This window comes from Pseudopipra pipra, chromosome 2, assembly GCF_036250125.1.
Source record: "Pseudopipra pipra isolate bDixPip1 chromosome 2, bDixPip1.hap1, whole genome shotgun sequence".
Taxonomy (NCBI): Eukaryota; Metazoa; Chordata; class Aves; order Passeriformes; family Pipridae; genus Pseudopipra; species Pseudopipra pipra.
This window is the reverse complement of record NC_087550.1, coordinates 115,175,827-115,191,215: the sequence shown is the minus strand read 5'-3', so window position 1 is coordinate 115,191,215 and position 15,389 is coordinate 115,175,827. Positions and strand designations below refer to the sequence as shown.

General features: G+C 46.1%; 1 protein-coding gene across 1 annotated transcript in view; it reads left to right on the top strand.

Annotated features, from left to right (window-relative positions):
• Positions 1–746: 746 nt before the first annotated feature.
• The window catches only part of BACE2 (beta-secretase 2), a 48,381-nt gene continuing 33,738 nt past the window's right edge, over positions 747–15,389 (top strand). Inside the window, exon 1 of the mRNA XM_064647043.1 lies at positions 747–1,316. Within this exon, the coding sequence (XP_064503113.1) occupies positions 1,005–1,316 (312 nt within the window). The 5' untranslated portion in view covers positions 747–1,004. The remainder of the gene's footprint in view (positions 1,317–15,389) is intronic.

Genomic DNA, 15,389 nt, shown 5'->3' with positions numbered 1-15,389 from the left:
CTTAGCTCAGATTTAGACACAAGGAGTGACCAGGTGGTTGCCTAGGACAGCAAATTGATCAGCGGACAGGGAGAGCACACACGGCTAAGGCTGAGTAATTTTCAACTTTAACTACTACACAGGATGGGGGGAAGGGTCAGAAACAGCCACAAAGTGGCTCTGCTGAGACTTGCCCGGTGTTACATTTCAAGGCTTTTGGACTATCTGCTCCATCCAGCGATCTATCTGGCGCTGTCATTACTCCAGAGATGTAGAGACTAATTCCATCCTAAGTGTTCCCATCCTTCAAAAGGCCGCACTTGACTGCCGTTATTAACTCCGTGCATGATGAAGACATTCAAAAAGCCTCGCAGGCTTTCTCCCAAGCAGACGCCTTGCCCGCCTCGCTCCTGCCAGCGCAGCAGACGAATTTCCACACGCACGTCCATCCACTCGCCCGCTCCTCGCACACGGACACCCGTGCGGGAGACACACCCGCATCCCCGGGTGACCCCGCATTCCCACCTCCGCCTCCTCCTGCCCGAGCACAGCCTCTGCTCCCGCGGGGTGGCGAGGGGAGCCCTGGCAGGTTGCCGGAGCCCCGGCGGGGATCCCCGCTCCGCCGCTCTCCCTTTAGGGCTTTCGGAAACTTTTCTCCCTTCCGTGCCGTCACGCTCCGATAGCGGGGCTGTGGGCTGGGCTGAGCTGAGCTGGATTAGGCTGAGCCGAGCCCTGCCGGGAAGTTTCTCCCGAGGGCGCTGGGTCGGAGCAAGTTTCCCGCACGGTCCCCGGGCAGCCGGAGCGCTCGGAGCTTTGGGGACCGTGCGGGAGGAACGCGAGGTGGAGCTCGCTTCGGGGGAGGGGGAGATGGAGCCGGGGCGTGGGTAAGCCGCTCCCTTCTCCTTCCTCCTCCTCCTCCTCCTCCTCCTCCTTCCCCCTCGGCTGCTCCCGTCTGGCAGCCAGGCGGCCGCTGCCTCCGGCCGGAGCCGCCGCACTTGGGAAGCGGCCCCCGCGCTGCCGCCGGGATGGGGACGCCGCTGGCGGCTCCCGGATTCCTGCTCCTCCTGGCCGGCACCACGGGGCTCTGCCGGGCTCTCTTCTCGCTGCCGCTCCGCGTGTCCCGTCCCGCCGCCCCCGGCGGGTCCCCGCCCGCCCCGGTGGTGCTGCGGCCGGGGGGCAGCGCCCCGCAGCAGGACCCCGCCGGGGGCGCGGACGGCTTGGCCCTGGCCTCGGATCCCGGGGGCACCCTCAACTTTTTGGCCATGGTGGAGAACCTCCAGGGCGACTCCGGCCGCGGCTACTACCTGGAGATGCTGATCGGGACCCCGCCGCAGGCGGTAGGAGCGGGATGGGGGATGCGGGCTTGGGAGAAGAGTGGGAGGGGGGCAAACTTCTCCTGGGTGGGAGCGAATCTGTGGCCCACCCCCCCCGCCCGGCCCAAACGCAACTTTCTCCCGGTGCTCAGTGCTGGCGCCTCCTTCCTTCTCCCTTTCCCTCCCCCCCCTTCCCGAGAGATGGTGCCGGTGCTCGGCGCGGGGGAGCGGCGGCAGCAGACGGGAGTTTCCACGGGCCGGGAAGGAGGGATGGAAGGAGAAAGGCGCATCCCCCGCGCCCTCCCGAGCCCCGGCTGCCCAGCCCCGGCTGTCCTGTCCTGTCCTGCCCCGACCCGGTGACCGCTCGGGAAATCCCGCGGACCTGGTCCCCGGTTCTAGGCTGTGTCACGGCGTTTGAATCCGCAGCGAGTTGCTCTGCCAGTTCGAAATGACCGTGTTTTTGGAGACAGAGGGTGCTTTTTTTATTCATTGCTTTTTTTAAGCTGCTTTGCATCGTGATTGGGCGCTTTGGTGGATCTTCCCGGTGCTCCCGGGAGAATCGCTCGAAATCTTCCTGCTAAACTAAGTGATGGCTGGGCAAAACCAGCCCCTTCTGTCGAGAATCCATGTGTTACTCATTAACAGCGCAAAGAACGATTGTGTTCTGAATATTGTTTTCGAATAGACCGATTTGCCCTGAATCTCCCCCGTCTGCATCCACCAGCGTGGCTGAAGTGTTGTTGGTTTTTTTTTTGTTTGGTTTTTTTTTGGGGGGTTTTTTTTTGTTTGTTTTGTTTTTTTTTTTGTTTTTTTTTTTTTGGTTTTTTTTGTTTTTTTTTTTTGCCATGTAGTTGCTCTTTCATCTGTGTCATGAGATCCCAGGAGGAGCGGTGCTGGGCTGCTGGTGGGGATGACTAGTCAGCTGAGTGGGGATTAATTTCCTGAGAGTCCTCGGGGCTTTCCCTCAGAACTTCGTGTTTGCTTCAGGAGTTTAGGTCCTTCTGTTCCCAGTGTACACAAAAAAAAAAAAAGAAAAAATTCCTCATTCTTCTACTTAACTCCTCTACGTGATAAAAAGCCAATGAATGCCAAAATGCCCAGCCAACAGGAAGTGTTCAGCTGTCGTTACATTTCTGGATGTCTGTGAACTCTTTCTTTTTTACACTTCTAATGTGAGAGGACTGGCCACATCATCACTCTCATCGAAGTGTACCACACTAGGATCAATACATGTATTGAGAAAGGCTGGCGTGATCAATAAATGGAGTTTTTAAAAAAAGCAAAACCTAACTAGGTATGGGGTATCAAGGTGTGGCCCCACAGCCACAGAGGCCACAAAATAATTTTTCCTCTGTGTTGAACGCTGCATATTTGACCAGTTCTGTTCCTGTGGCGTTGTGAGTGCTTCGTTACTCCAGGGAACATTCAAACATTCAATATTGGTTTCTGCCAGGATCAAGATACCAGAGTTGATTGGGCTAATAATCCAATTCAGTGTGTCTTAAATGAAAAAAAATAATTTCAGGTAGAAAAAGTGCCTATCAAGCATATCATCTCCTTATGTGTCTTAGGGGGATTCTGCAATTGGAAGAAATGGAGAAGGAAAAATGTGACACGCTTTTAATAATATGACTGGAGGTCTAAGAGGGAGAAATGTGCTGCCCTCAGTACACCCAGAGGCTTCACTTACGCTTAACAGCTCCTATTACTTGTATTACAGGTGATGTAAGGTTTCAGCTAAACTTGCCTCTGATTTCTTTTTCCACCTGGAAAAAAAAAAAAAAAGCTTTGAATGTGATTGCAAAGCTTTTACTGTTTTGAACTAGTTCTGAGTTCTTGCAGAGTTAATTATTTAAAAGACTGCTACTGGTGTTTAGCACATGTGAAGTTTTATTCACAAGTAGGCCCACTGAGGTTGTAAGTAAGGTTATAAATGCAATTGTGCTTCCAAAATCAGATCTTGGTGTGTAGTGACTCAGTAGAGTGCAGTTAAAATTTATTCTCTACTTTTGATGAGGCAGAATTTGTTATCTCGTTCCCCGCCTGAAACTGGAAGGCTTAAAGATCACAAATGTACTTGTTGTTTTTTCCGCTTTGCAATGAATAGTATAAAGCTACAAAGCTGCTACTGGTGCTACTTGAATCCTTCACATGCTGATGCTAAAAGCAAGTGTCTGGATACTGCCAAGCGTTGGGATTGTGTTAAGCTCCTTGTGCAAGTAGTTTCCGGAGTTGGAGTGGGCTGTGCACGATCATGTAGAAAAGGAGAGATGTCTCTTACTGATTTAAACGCTCCTCCCAACCTGACTTTGCTTCACGTCAGAAGCTGCAGCGTAAAGTGATGCTTGGACACATTCCAGTGCCTGAAGGGAGCCTACAAGAAGGATGGAGAGGGACTTTTTTTGACAAGACCGTGGAGTGACAGGACGAGGGGGAATGGCTTCAAACTGAAAGAGAGTAGGTTTAGGTTAGATATTAGGAAGAAGTTCTGTGCTGTGAGGGTGGTGAGGCCCTGGCATAGGTTGTCCAGAGAAGCTGTGGCTGCCCCATCCCTGGAAGTGTTCAAGGCCAGGTTGGAGGGGGCTTGGAGCAACCTGGGCTAGTGGAAGGCGTCCCTGCCCATGGTAGAGGGTTGGAACTGGATGTTCTTTAAGATCCCTTCTGACCCAGGCCATTCTATGATTCCTTTATGCTTGCACCCCTCCAACATGTGGGGAATTCCCAGGCTAACTCCCTTCCTCACCCAGGCCTGCCTAGCACTGCCGAGCCCACGCAGCAGGTAATGCTCTCCTGACATTTTGCCAAGGAGGAAGAAGGATACTGGCAGAGGGGAGCAGCAGAGCAGCACAGCTCCGCTTCCGCGCTGTCGGAGCAGGAGGGTGGATGGCAGAGCTGCCCTGGGTGGCCTTGAAGAGAGGGGATGAGTAAATCCACACAGGGCAGTAGTGGACCACGACCATCTAGCAGGCTGTGAGAAGAGGCACCAGACTTAAATGTCATGGTTACAATAGTGTTGGCACCTGGTAACTTTGCAAGTGTGTGCGTCAAGCGTCGGGAGGTGCCGTGCCAGGACGGGGAATGAACATTTGTGAACGACTTCAGCACTACTGAGCTTGCTTCACCGCTCAGCTGCATTTTTAGAAATTTTCCCTTTTTTTTTTAATTTCTGTTCTTGGAAGGAAGCTACTATGACAGAATTTCGTTTTTCGGGTCATTTAAGGCACGCTTTTTCGGCTTTGGTTCCAATTCTGATTTGTCATATAGCAGATAAACACAGCACAGAACTGCGATTCACAATGGCAGCTCTGAAACACTTGTTCCGACGGTACAAAAATAGAGCAGCTGTGTGAAGTCAAATTTATTTTATTTCCAAGACAGGAAACTTCAGTGCAGTCAATCCAGTTTTGCAAAGTGTTTGCAGCCAAAGTGTTTCTGATCATTTACAGTTTTACAATACAGTATCCTTCCTAATCGTATCAGATCTCCACACTAGCTACCAGGTGGTGTCAAATGTCATTACTCCCACTAATTCCTATTCATTCACATGTAGACCTATTTAAGAATTATGTGAAAGGTGAAAAAGGTGTATTGTATTGAAGAATATGATGTATTTGTCCCTTATTTCATGGATGTATTACTATATGTCCTACTTCTGATGGATTATGTGCTTTATACCTGTCTGTATAGGTGCACTTCTTCCAATTCCAGATTTAAATAAGAGGTGCCAAGAGCCCAGTATGAATTGTGTGCACTGTTCTTAGTTATTTCTTTAAATAATCTGATGGAATTCCTTTGCTCTATCTTTTATTATTTTGCCTCCCCTGAGATTATAAGCACTGTGAAAAACTGAATCAAAGATCATTTAGGGTTTTTTGCTATCTTCACTGTAGTTCTCTTCATATTCATTTTGTTTCTCCTACGAGCCTTTGACCAAAAGAATAGTCAAACCCTTAAAAAAACCCCATGTTCTTCACAGCTTTCTTGAAGTCCATCTGGACTGCATTAAATGTTTGCAAGGAAAGTACCATTGCCTCATCTTGCCTCTTGTGCTAGTCCTCATGGTGTGAGGTGGTAGTCCTGCTGATCCCACTGCATTTCCAAAATGTGTTTTTATTGAGACCAGGTGAATGTTATTCCTGCAGCTTCACTGTGAAGAGAGGCCGGGCTTGTGCCTCCTGAGAGCTGAGATCACATAGCTCTGGTCTGATGAGCGGGTATTGAAACCACAGCAGGATCCGAGTTGTGCTCTGAATGCCACAGCTCCCTTTTTTTCAGTGTCAGTTTTTTCATTCTGTACATGAAGAGGGTTTATCTGCTGGTCTTCCTAATGGCAGTTTGTTCTGTGCAGGGGGTGAGCAAAAACCTGTTCTGTAAACTTGCTCTGAAGTTTTAAGGTCAGAGTGGGTGCTGGGTCTGACAGCCTTCACTGTGAAACACAAACTCCACTTCCCATATAATTGGTGGGAGGTTATCTTTGCTTCAGATTCTTCCAGCTATTAAAGGAAAGAAGGGTAAGGAAGGATACGTATTAAGTACCTCAAGTGTGTCATGGACTCTTGGAATTTATGGCTTCGTGTTTTGAAGGTGATGAACTCACGCATTAGCAAGTTCTCAACTTGCAGCCATTCCTCCTTAATTGGTGATGGCCTTTATTCCCTGAGTGTTGGAAGGAATGAAGATTGTGAGGGAAGATTCAACTGCTCTTGTAATTTCCCTGCTTCACTAGTCACGCTGTAGTAGGTGATAAGAGCCTGATTTCTGGAGCTGGGCTATTCCCCGAGAAGCTAAGCTCTGCTTTCTTAATTTTGCTGAAAAGGGGTTACTGTCTTTCTAGATACAAGAAGTTTGAAAAATGTGATCTCTCTCCGTTCAAATATCAGAAGGCAAGTTCCATCTCAAGCCTCTTTTTCTGTCTTTTTGTTTTGCTTTAGTTTTTTTAATAATTACTTGAGTCTTTTGTGTTTATTTTTGAATTCTTTATGAAAGCTGAAGAAAGGAGGGGTTGAGAAGCAAAGATGAGTGCTGTGGTGCATTGGAGTATTTTGAGGTGGCAGGGTCAAAATCCCTCCATGTCCACCTAATGGAAGTACTATTGAAGTGCAAAATATTCCTGTTGTTAAACAGTGAGTAAATTTTGGTCGTTGTTATTGGACGCTTACAAAATAAAAATGAAAAGGACCTGGCAGTCCTTTTCAGGACTAATACAGTGAATGTCTGTGGCTTGGTGGGGTGTGATGTATTTTTGACCAAAGACAAAGCAAATAAACATACCAGGTTTGGGTTGACAGAAAAGTCCCTGCCTTTACAAATTAGCATTCCAGCACCTCCTACCACCCAGAATTAGCTCTGGTAAAAGGGACTGCGTGGGAGTAGAGCCTGTACTATAGAAATAACCCAAAACATGAGTAATAATTGCAATGCAGCTGCCCTGAGCAGGATATAGCACTGTGAGTGTTTTATAGCAAGGCTTTGTCCTTCTGTGTGTGTAAGTGAGCTGTGATATCCATGCACAGGGTGACACTAAATGGAAGAGGCTCATTGTGGTTGTTCCTCAGGATGTAGAGCCTCACTAACTGCTCCTTTAAAGGTGCTTTCCCCTCTTCAGAGAAATAGTGGACACTTTACTTTCCAGGGTTGCTGGTTGTAGCAATTGTGCATTCAGACCCTGGTGGGTCAGGGCAGGGGAGCTGTTGTGAGGAGCAAGAGTGGTGGCAAGAGGTGGTGTCAGGCTCACATTTTTTACCTCTCCTTGGATTTCATTCCCCATCAAGGCAAAAGCATCAGTCAAATTTGGAAAGAGAAAAGTAGAGGGTGAGCAAATAACTGTTTTGCCTGATTAAAGAGTAACTGAGTTGGGATTTGGAGTAGAAATTAGATGAAAATGAAACAGTGGACAAAAGAAAGCCCATGTGCAATTTCCATGTGTTTGGATGATTTGGATTATTAAGGAAGGAATATTTTTTCTTTTTGTTGTTTTTCTTTTTCCCCCCTTTTTTTCCCCCCTCTAACCAGAGGACTGTGAGCTCTAGGGATAGTGTCTGGCAAGACAGATTTAAAAACTCCTACACTTTGCAGAGGTCTTCATTTTCTTGAAGGGCACTTACGACTTTGAGTATGCAAGGACACCTTAGCTATTAAATTGCCTCCACATATTATTATCTTTGAAATTTTCTCACTTACTGTGGGTGAAACAAGTCTGACCTGAAATGTTATCTGCTCGTGGTCAGGTATAACTCCATCTGAAGAAGGAAGCTGGTAAAATGGCATACCCTTGCACGTGGGCCAGCATGAGTGGGACAGGCCTCTCTCCCCTTTCTTACTGCCTGTAAAATACAGATGTAATTGCACAAACACTTGTGTAAATAAGTGGAGGAACTTGTTGCTTCTATTTCAGCGCAGATTAGGACTTGAAGTCAAATCTTCAAAGTAAAGGAGGCAGCTCTCAGCTGCCTCAGAAAAGGAAGTGTTTTTTCCTGCCACTGGTGAGCCTGTCCTGCATCTTGCTGCTTTTCAGCCTGGGTTTACTCTATGTATCTGAGCTCATGAAGCAAAAGCAGATACCACACTGCTGTTCAAATCAAAAGTTTTACGTTTGAGTTTGTATCCATTAGTTCATAGTCCTTCAGAGCACTTCAAGTAGCCCAGGACTAGAACAGATTTATATTTGCAATTTTTTGCACATGAACTCCTCCCTTTGTTTTAAAAGAACAAGTTGGCTGCCTGTCTGTCTCCTCTGCCCCTGCCTCCATCACAGCCACCCACGTGACTGGCATTAAAGAACAGAGGGAGTAGGAACCAGCTTACTTGGGTTGGTAACAGTCTACTTGAGACAAAGACCTCAGCATGAGCACTCCACTGTGCTTTTCCTGGCAAATTCAACACACAGCAAAGCTCCTCTACCAACTGGCAGCACCTGAGGTAGCTTGAGCACGTCTCCATCAACTCCCTGTTTTTGGTTTTGCCACGGCAGCGTGCTCTGCGCAGCAAAGGGTGCAGCAGCCTAGAACCACCCGAGAGCCTCACCAAGGAGTCTGGTAAACTTCTCCCCCTTGGGATGAAAGTTTGGCCACTGAACCTGCTGGTGCCCACACGCCCAGCCCTTTGAACAGGCTTCCTCCAGGCTTGGCTCTCCGCTGGGCTTTGGGCCGTGCTCATCCCAGAGCAGCCGCGTAGCAAACTCATCTCTTGAGCCTTCAGAAGGCCTTGGGCCAGAGGCAGTGTTTGCTCCATCTTTTGCCAAAAGTTGATAAAATAATACCTTTCTTCCCCTCTTCTCTCTTTTCCCTCAGTACTTCCCTCATTCTTCATTTTGCTGGTCTCTCCTAATGCTCTCGCTGCCTTTTTATGGCCGAGAGTATTTTATGGGGAGGGCAGCAGGGGACAGATGTTCTAGAGCAGTTTTGTTTTTCTAAGAATCCTCCTCAAACAGATGAAACCTGTGGGGTATGGTGAGGACGCAATTTGAGGAAAATAAGCTAGATGGGGAAAAAAGATTTTATTCGAGTGAAAATTACAATTCATTTAATACAATTAATGTGTCATAATTAGGCCCTTTTGAAGGGAATCTGTTAAGACAGTAATTGCACTCTGCAATCTTTTTTCTCCTCACTGCTGCTTACTAATAATTTGATATTCTGAAAAATAAATTACTTGTAGATTTTGTCCTATTTGCGCAGCCTGTGAGTACTAAAATTAGTTGATTTTATTTGGCTTTATGGTTGGCTTATTTTTGTACCTATTTACTAGCAAAAACTGCTGTTAAGCTAGATTGTGTGTGTTTAGGGAAGATGTCTGTGTCACACAGTAGTCTGCTCTCATTTTAAAAGAGGAAAGGTATTAATGCTGCAGTAACACTTGGTAAGCTTCTTCTCCCTATACACAAATGAGTCTGTTCTTAGGGATCCAAAACTCCAAAACCAGCATTTTTGTTTTAAAGAAAAAGAGATGACAACTCGAGAACTGAGAGTCACCTTTCCACCTGAGGGAGGGATTAAAGGCCAGGTCCTGCCACTTGACAGTGAAAAAAATAATTGGATGTTTTTGGCAGCCACCTCTCAGATAATTACTTGATATTTGTTAGGGATCTGGTTTGAGAGTGGCCCGTAGAAGAGCATCTCAGAGCCCGCTGTGACACTGCAGCTGGTGCTCAGGCTCATGTCAAGGCCAGATGTGAGAATTTTCTAACCCACCCAGGCTCTTTCTGCTTCCTACTTTCCTGCCATAGGAAGCTTCATACCAGAGAAGATCAGGCATTTGGGGCTTCTGTGGAAATAAAAGCCTTACCTGCTGTGTCATCATATGGAAGGCTGGGTTCTGCATGTGCCCCCTTGGGAATTTTGTTGTGGTGTTAAGGAAGAAGTAAATTTGGAAGGTTGCCTTTGGCAGCAATAGCTTTGGCATAGAAAATAAAATACTGGGGTGTCCGTTTCAACTGCAGGCTTTGGATCCATTTTTGAAGTTGCGGCTTCGTGAAATCCGAAGGCAGGTTTTGAGGGTTTTTTCCTCTCATTTTTTCTCTACCTAAATAGAAACTTTCCTTCCAAAATTCCATTAAGATACCTGCTGATACAGAAACCTTGGCTGTCAGTGTTTGCAGCCTGAGAAATTAACAGTTGTAGTGTCTTTTCAAGGCCAGGCTGGAGGGGGCTCTGACCAACCTGGTCTAGTGGAAGGTGTCCCTGCCCGTGGCAGGGGGGTTGGAATAAGATGATCTTTAAGGTCCCTTCCAACCCAGGCCATTCCATGATTGAAGAGAGAACACTCTGTATCAATTTGGAAGGTCTTCAGGGCAGTATTACCCTGCTGCTAAAGCGTGGTGTGGAAAGACTTGTGCTTTTATTCACTGTGCTGCCTAATACACATCTGCTGTGGGTAAGAGTGAAATGTGAGGCGTGTCAGAAAATGATTCATCAATCCTACTGCTACTTTTCTGTGACTAAAGAGATTTTTATTTAATTCATTCATTTTTCTTCTCAGTGACTCTTGGGTTGCAAATAAGACAAAGGAGTTCAAAGGTGGTCACACTTCCCAAAAGTCTGAGAAGCTCTGTAGCAAGATAACATCTGATGCAGTCACAGTGCGTCAGTGTAACTGTCACAGAATAATCTTCTCATTACTTCTCGGGATGGAAAGTCCTTCAGGGAATAACACAAACATTTCACATGATCCAAAGTGCCATATTTTTGCATTTGAACTGCTGAGATAAATAATGGGGGGAGGGAGGGGTGGGAAAAGCTCGAAAAATTTCTCAGGAGCTGTAGTAAGGAATGCTGGTGCCTGTTACAGGCTCCTGCTAAAGTTAACTTTCATTTGCACTCTGATGAGCCTTGAGGTTAACTCTGTATTGGCAAGTGACCAAATCCTAGTGATACTGCCTGCAGGTTTTTGGTCAGGTTTGGAAGCTTTCTCAATGGCAGCCTTGCACAACGTCTGATGTTGCTAGTGGGTGAAATTCCACAATTCCAGTGCCCTGAGCACCAACAGCTCCAACGTGGCTGCACTTGCTGCCTTCCCTGTAGTGTGTAAAATGAACCTGAGGTACTAGACAGTCACAGACAGGTTTGGGTTGGAAGGGACCTTAAAAATCATCTAGTTCCAACTCCCATCACGTATCTGCCATCTCACAGTGGGTTATAACCCTTGGCCAAAGTAGAAGTAGCTTAGTCCTACACACAGGTTGATGTCTGGAGGAATGGATAGTAGGAATGTGTCTTCCTTGTGTTGTTGTGATGCGTCCTGGCAGACTTCATCAACCTGAGAGCATAACAAAGTCTTTTAACTTCCTGCCCTACAAACTCAGCCCGGTATCTGGAAATAAAGCTGTGTTCCTGCATGCTTCTATGTTCTCCTGCGTAATCAAGATTTTTATAGTGGAACTTGTTTAACAATTGTATTGATGTATGAGCCACGGGCAAAGCTGGTTCATTTCCCAGAGCTTCTGCCTCTACAGCATTAGCCAAGGTAAAGACTAAAGTACGAATGTTTGAGGAGAGAGAGGAATAAACGAGTCCAATAGCAGGGGGAGGAACAGTGCTGCTTTTAGAAAAGAGAACTAAAAAATCATATCTTACTTCACTTGAGAGTCAAAACTGCCTTTTAAATGGTCCTGCCAAAATTTTAAGTAGAAATGTCAGAATAAATATGAATAAAAAATGTGATTCTTATTTTTAATAAATCAGGCTCATCATTTTGACAGTGCTTAATAGCTTGTTTTCTTTTTTTCCCCAATCAAATAGTCCTTCCTGCTATTAATGGAATGTAATGCTGCTTTCTGTTTGTGCCTTTGAACTCCCTTGTATAATTCCAGGGAACACCCATGATGACAATCAAATTCTGCTTGGTAATATCCTAAATAGGTCAGGTGCAATGGGGAGCAAAAGCCTTCTGTCTGTTGTATTCCCTTTATTAATTACCAGGGAAATAAAACCACCGCGGTTGCGTCACCTTGTTTGTGCTCTGAGACCTGGGGCTGCCTGTGAACATTCCTGCCGCCTCCAAAGATGCCACGGAGCAGTGGGAAGCTGCCTGGCCCTTCACCTCTTCCCCAGAGGTATGGCACAGCTTTTCTAGCAGGGAGTGCAATCAGAATAACCAAATTCCAGTCCTTGTGGTTGATGTAGCCGAATTTCTTTCGGTTTTTATCCTGATCTCTTCCCACCCTCCCTTCGCCGGCACCAGCAGATCCAGTTGTGTCCCTTTACCATCCGTGTAGCAGCAGCCCAGTAGGTGTGTGAAAGTGTGGGATTGTGGCTGTTTTCTTGGCATAAAGGGAGGAACAGAGGTGGGAGCTGCTATGGACAGGTGAAGAACAGGTAGTTCAAGGGAGTTAGGGGATGGGGGTCAGTCTTTTCAGCTCTCCAGGCTGACACATCCCAGCTCTCACGTGTTAAATAAAATCTGGCAGTGCTGCAAATCCAGTCCTGAAGAACAAGTTATGGCATTTTTATTGCAGAGGTCATGCCTTGAAGTACAGGGAGTTCTCAGCTGGCTTTCCAAGGTGTGTGCTAATTTATTTGCCTCTCCGTGATCTCGGCTAATGCAGAGATCTCAGCCTGTGAATGTGGGATTGGTGGTAGTTTCTTGGCCTCCAGGAGTAAGAGGCTGCTTTCACAGCCATGAACTTCACTTAAGCAGCAAGGTGGGAGCTCCCATGTAATCATCCATTGAATTCCGTGTTTTGGGAAGGTTGGTTGTCTCACTGTTGCAGTGTACGGGTAAAGAAAACCCGGGGAAAAAAGATGCTTATCCACTTTGGTTTTGCTACCATGTTTTAGGGGAAAATATCTGAGAGCATTCAGTGTCCTTCTTGAAGAAAAGCACTAAAAAAACATAAGGAGGACTCCCTGAAGCTGGAAGGATGTTATAATGAGTGGTGGCCCCACTGTGTGGGGTAGAGCTAGTTCTGGGGAGAACAGATAGACTTGATGAGTCAGGAGTGTCCTGCCTTCACCTCTCCTCCTCACAGCTCCCCAGGCTTTGAAAAACCTTTGCTAACAAACACACGTCTCCAAAACCAACATCTTGACAGAGGAGGGGAAAAAAAACCTGAAAAGAGTTGTGTCACTGCAAGAGCGAGTTGATGGGGGGAGGAGAGGTGAGAGAGCAGACCTGGTGTGCAGCCTTGAAATTCTGCTCTGTCTCACTGCTGTCCTGCAAGCTTCGTTTTCTTCCTACTTGCCTTTGAGATGCAGCCTTTTTCCAAAGTTACTTGCTGCCTTCAAATCATAGAATCATAGAATGGCCTGGGTTGGAAGTGACCTTAAAGATTATCCCATTCCAACCCCCTGCCATGGGCAGGGATACCTTCCACTAGCCCAGGTTGCTCCAAGCCCCATCCAGCCTGGCCTTGAACACTTCCAGGGATGGGACATCCACAACTTCTCTGGGCAACCTGTGCCAGGGCCTCACCACCCTCACAGGCAACAATTTTTTTCTAATATCTAATCTAAACTTTCTCTCTGTCAGTTTGAAGCCATTCCCCCTTGTCCTGACACTGCACACTCTCGTAAATGGTCTCTCTCTCAAAAAAAAATATATATTAAAAAAAAGCTTCTTAAAATTGAAGGAGCAGCTTTGGCACTTGGTTTCACATCTCCAGTGCAATTTGAAAGCCAGGGTCTTACTTAAATTGGAGACTGAAGTTCAGATTTTTGACGTGAAGGGGACTCTTTAATGGAGACAGAAATAAAGGAGTGAGACTGAACCTCTCCTGGAAGGTTTCTGCCTGCTACTGAAGGATAAGGATGCTGTGGTGTCTCTGACAAAAAGGGAGATGACCAAAAAAATAACAGTGCTCATGGGGCTAGAGATCCCTCCTTGCCTAATCTCAAGAACATTAGGAATGGGCTTCATAAACAATATTGAAGTTTGAAATGTGGCCCTTGATTAATTTTGTTATTTCCAAATGGCAGAATAAACATGGGCACTGAGTCAGGTGTAGAAGCTTGTACAGGGTAAGGAAGGTTTAAATACCAGTCAGTTCAAGCCTCCTTGGGTTTAGTTAGTCTGGCTTGGCTCTCTGCAAATGCATAAAACTGTTTTGGTCTAACTGCAGTTGGAGGGTTGTTGATTTAGTTTCAAAACAAACTTTTTTTTGTGGTGTAGGACTTCTGAAGGTAGGTAGAGAAGAGCTAAAAATGCCTTTTTTTTTTTTTTTTCCCAGACAGCAGTTTCTCTGAGTCTAATGAACAATAGAGGAAAAGAAAAGAATGACCTGACAGAATAAATTGGAAGCTAATTTTGCAGAGCAAAAGCCTTGGAAAATTGAAATTCTGAACTTTATGCAGCTTCTAACTGTAATCATTCACTGAGTATAATATATTAATGCAGGCTTACTGATTTCATTTCCTTAGGAAAAAAAAAGGCAAAACAATAAAGCAAAAAGCCCTCCTTGATACTGTATTCTGAAAGGCAGTTTATTAGCATGGTGAGTCCCTTTCTCCTTTATTTTTGCCCCTACAAAAAAAAAAAAAAAAAAACCCTCTAAAATTCTTTGACGTGATTATACTTTTTTAGAAGGATCATGCCCTAAGTAGTGCTGGTAAACAGAATAGCCATAGCAGACATTTAGCCTCAGACACTTGAGGTGGATGGTTTGTTGTTTTTTCAGTGAGCTGATTGTCTTTTTTTATTTTCTTGCAGAGAAAGTTTCGCTTCAGGTCAACTGAAATAATTTGACAGTGGTTTTCTCGGGAACGAAGCAAGACAGGCTGTGGTGGAGCACAAGGGTACAAGTGCACAGAGGCTTGCTGAGGGAGGGAGCTGTCTGGAAAGACTGAAACCCTTTTTTGCTTCCTGGTGGTGTTCATGCCCCTGGATTGTGAAATACAAGTGTGCAGCCCTTCTATCACCTCCGCCACTGTCCTATTTACCATGGAGCTGGAAGCTCTCCTTCTCCTCTAGTCTTCCTGCAGTGCCCATTAGCCGTCTGATGTGACTGGCCACTGCTCCAAAGAGCTCAAAATCCTGCCAGACAGTGTCCAGCAGGTCTGCTTTGCAGTGGTAACACTCTGTGGTTTCCAAGTGAGAAAGGGGGTTTAAGCTGAGAAGGTGACTATGAAATCAGTGATGCCGTTCACGAGCGTTGTCTCCAAAAGTGAGGCTCTTTTTAGCTATTGAATTATTGAATTAATAGCTGTCTCTCCAACACCTCTGGCCACTGTGTTCTCTAGGGAGGGCGGGGTGAGCTCTGAATGAGGTGTTTACTAATTTAGGACACAGCCCAGAGCTTAGAGGTAGCCTATCTCTAAACCCAGGCTGCGTGGGCACTGGGATTCCTCATGAGTCTTGCAGTTAGAGTTGCTCCCAGTGGCATTCGGCTCACAGTCTCCCTGTCTCGTCAGTGCTGTACTGTAATTAGCAGAAAATTGATGAATTTAATTCCTTTACACCTAGTAACAGGTGGAAACAGGCTTTGGGGTTTAACAAGAGCTTTGTGTGCACTTAACTGCGAATAGCTGATGTCTCCTGCATTCATTCTTGAATTTCAGAGTGTGTTTGGGGGGGTTTTTTAATCCTCCATTTATCCAGGCACTCATTAATCTTTCCATTCAAGTCTGTAGTATAAGTATAGCAAATATATAGAATTTCCTCGCTCAA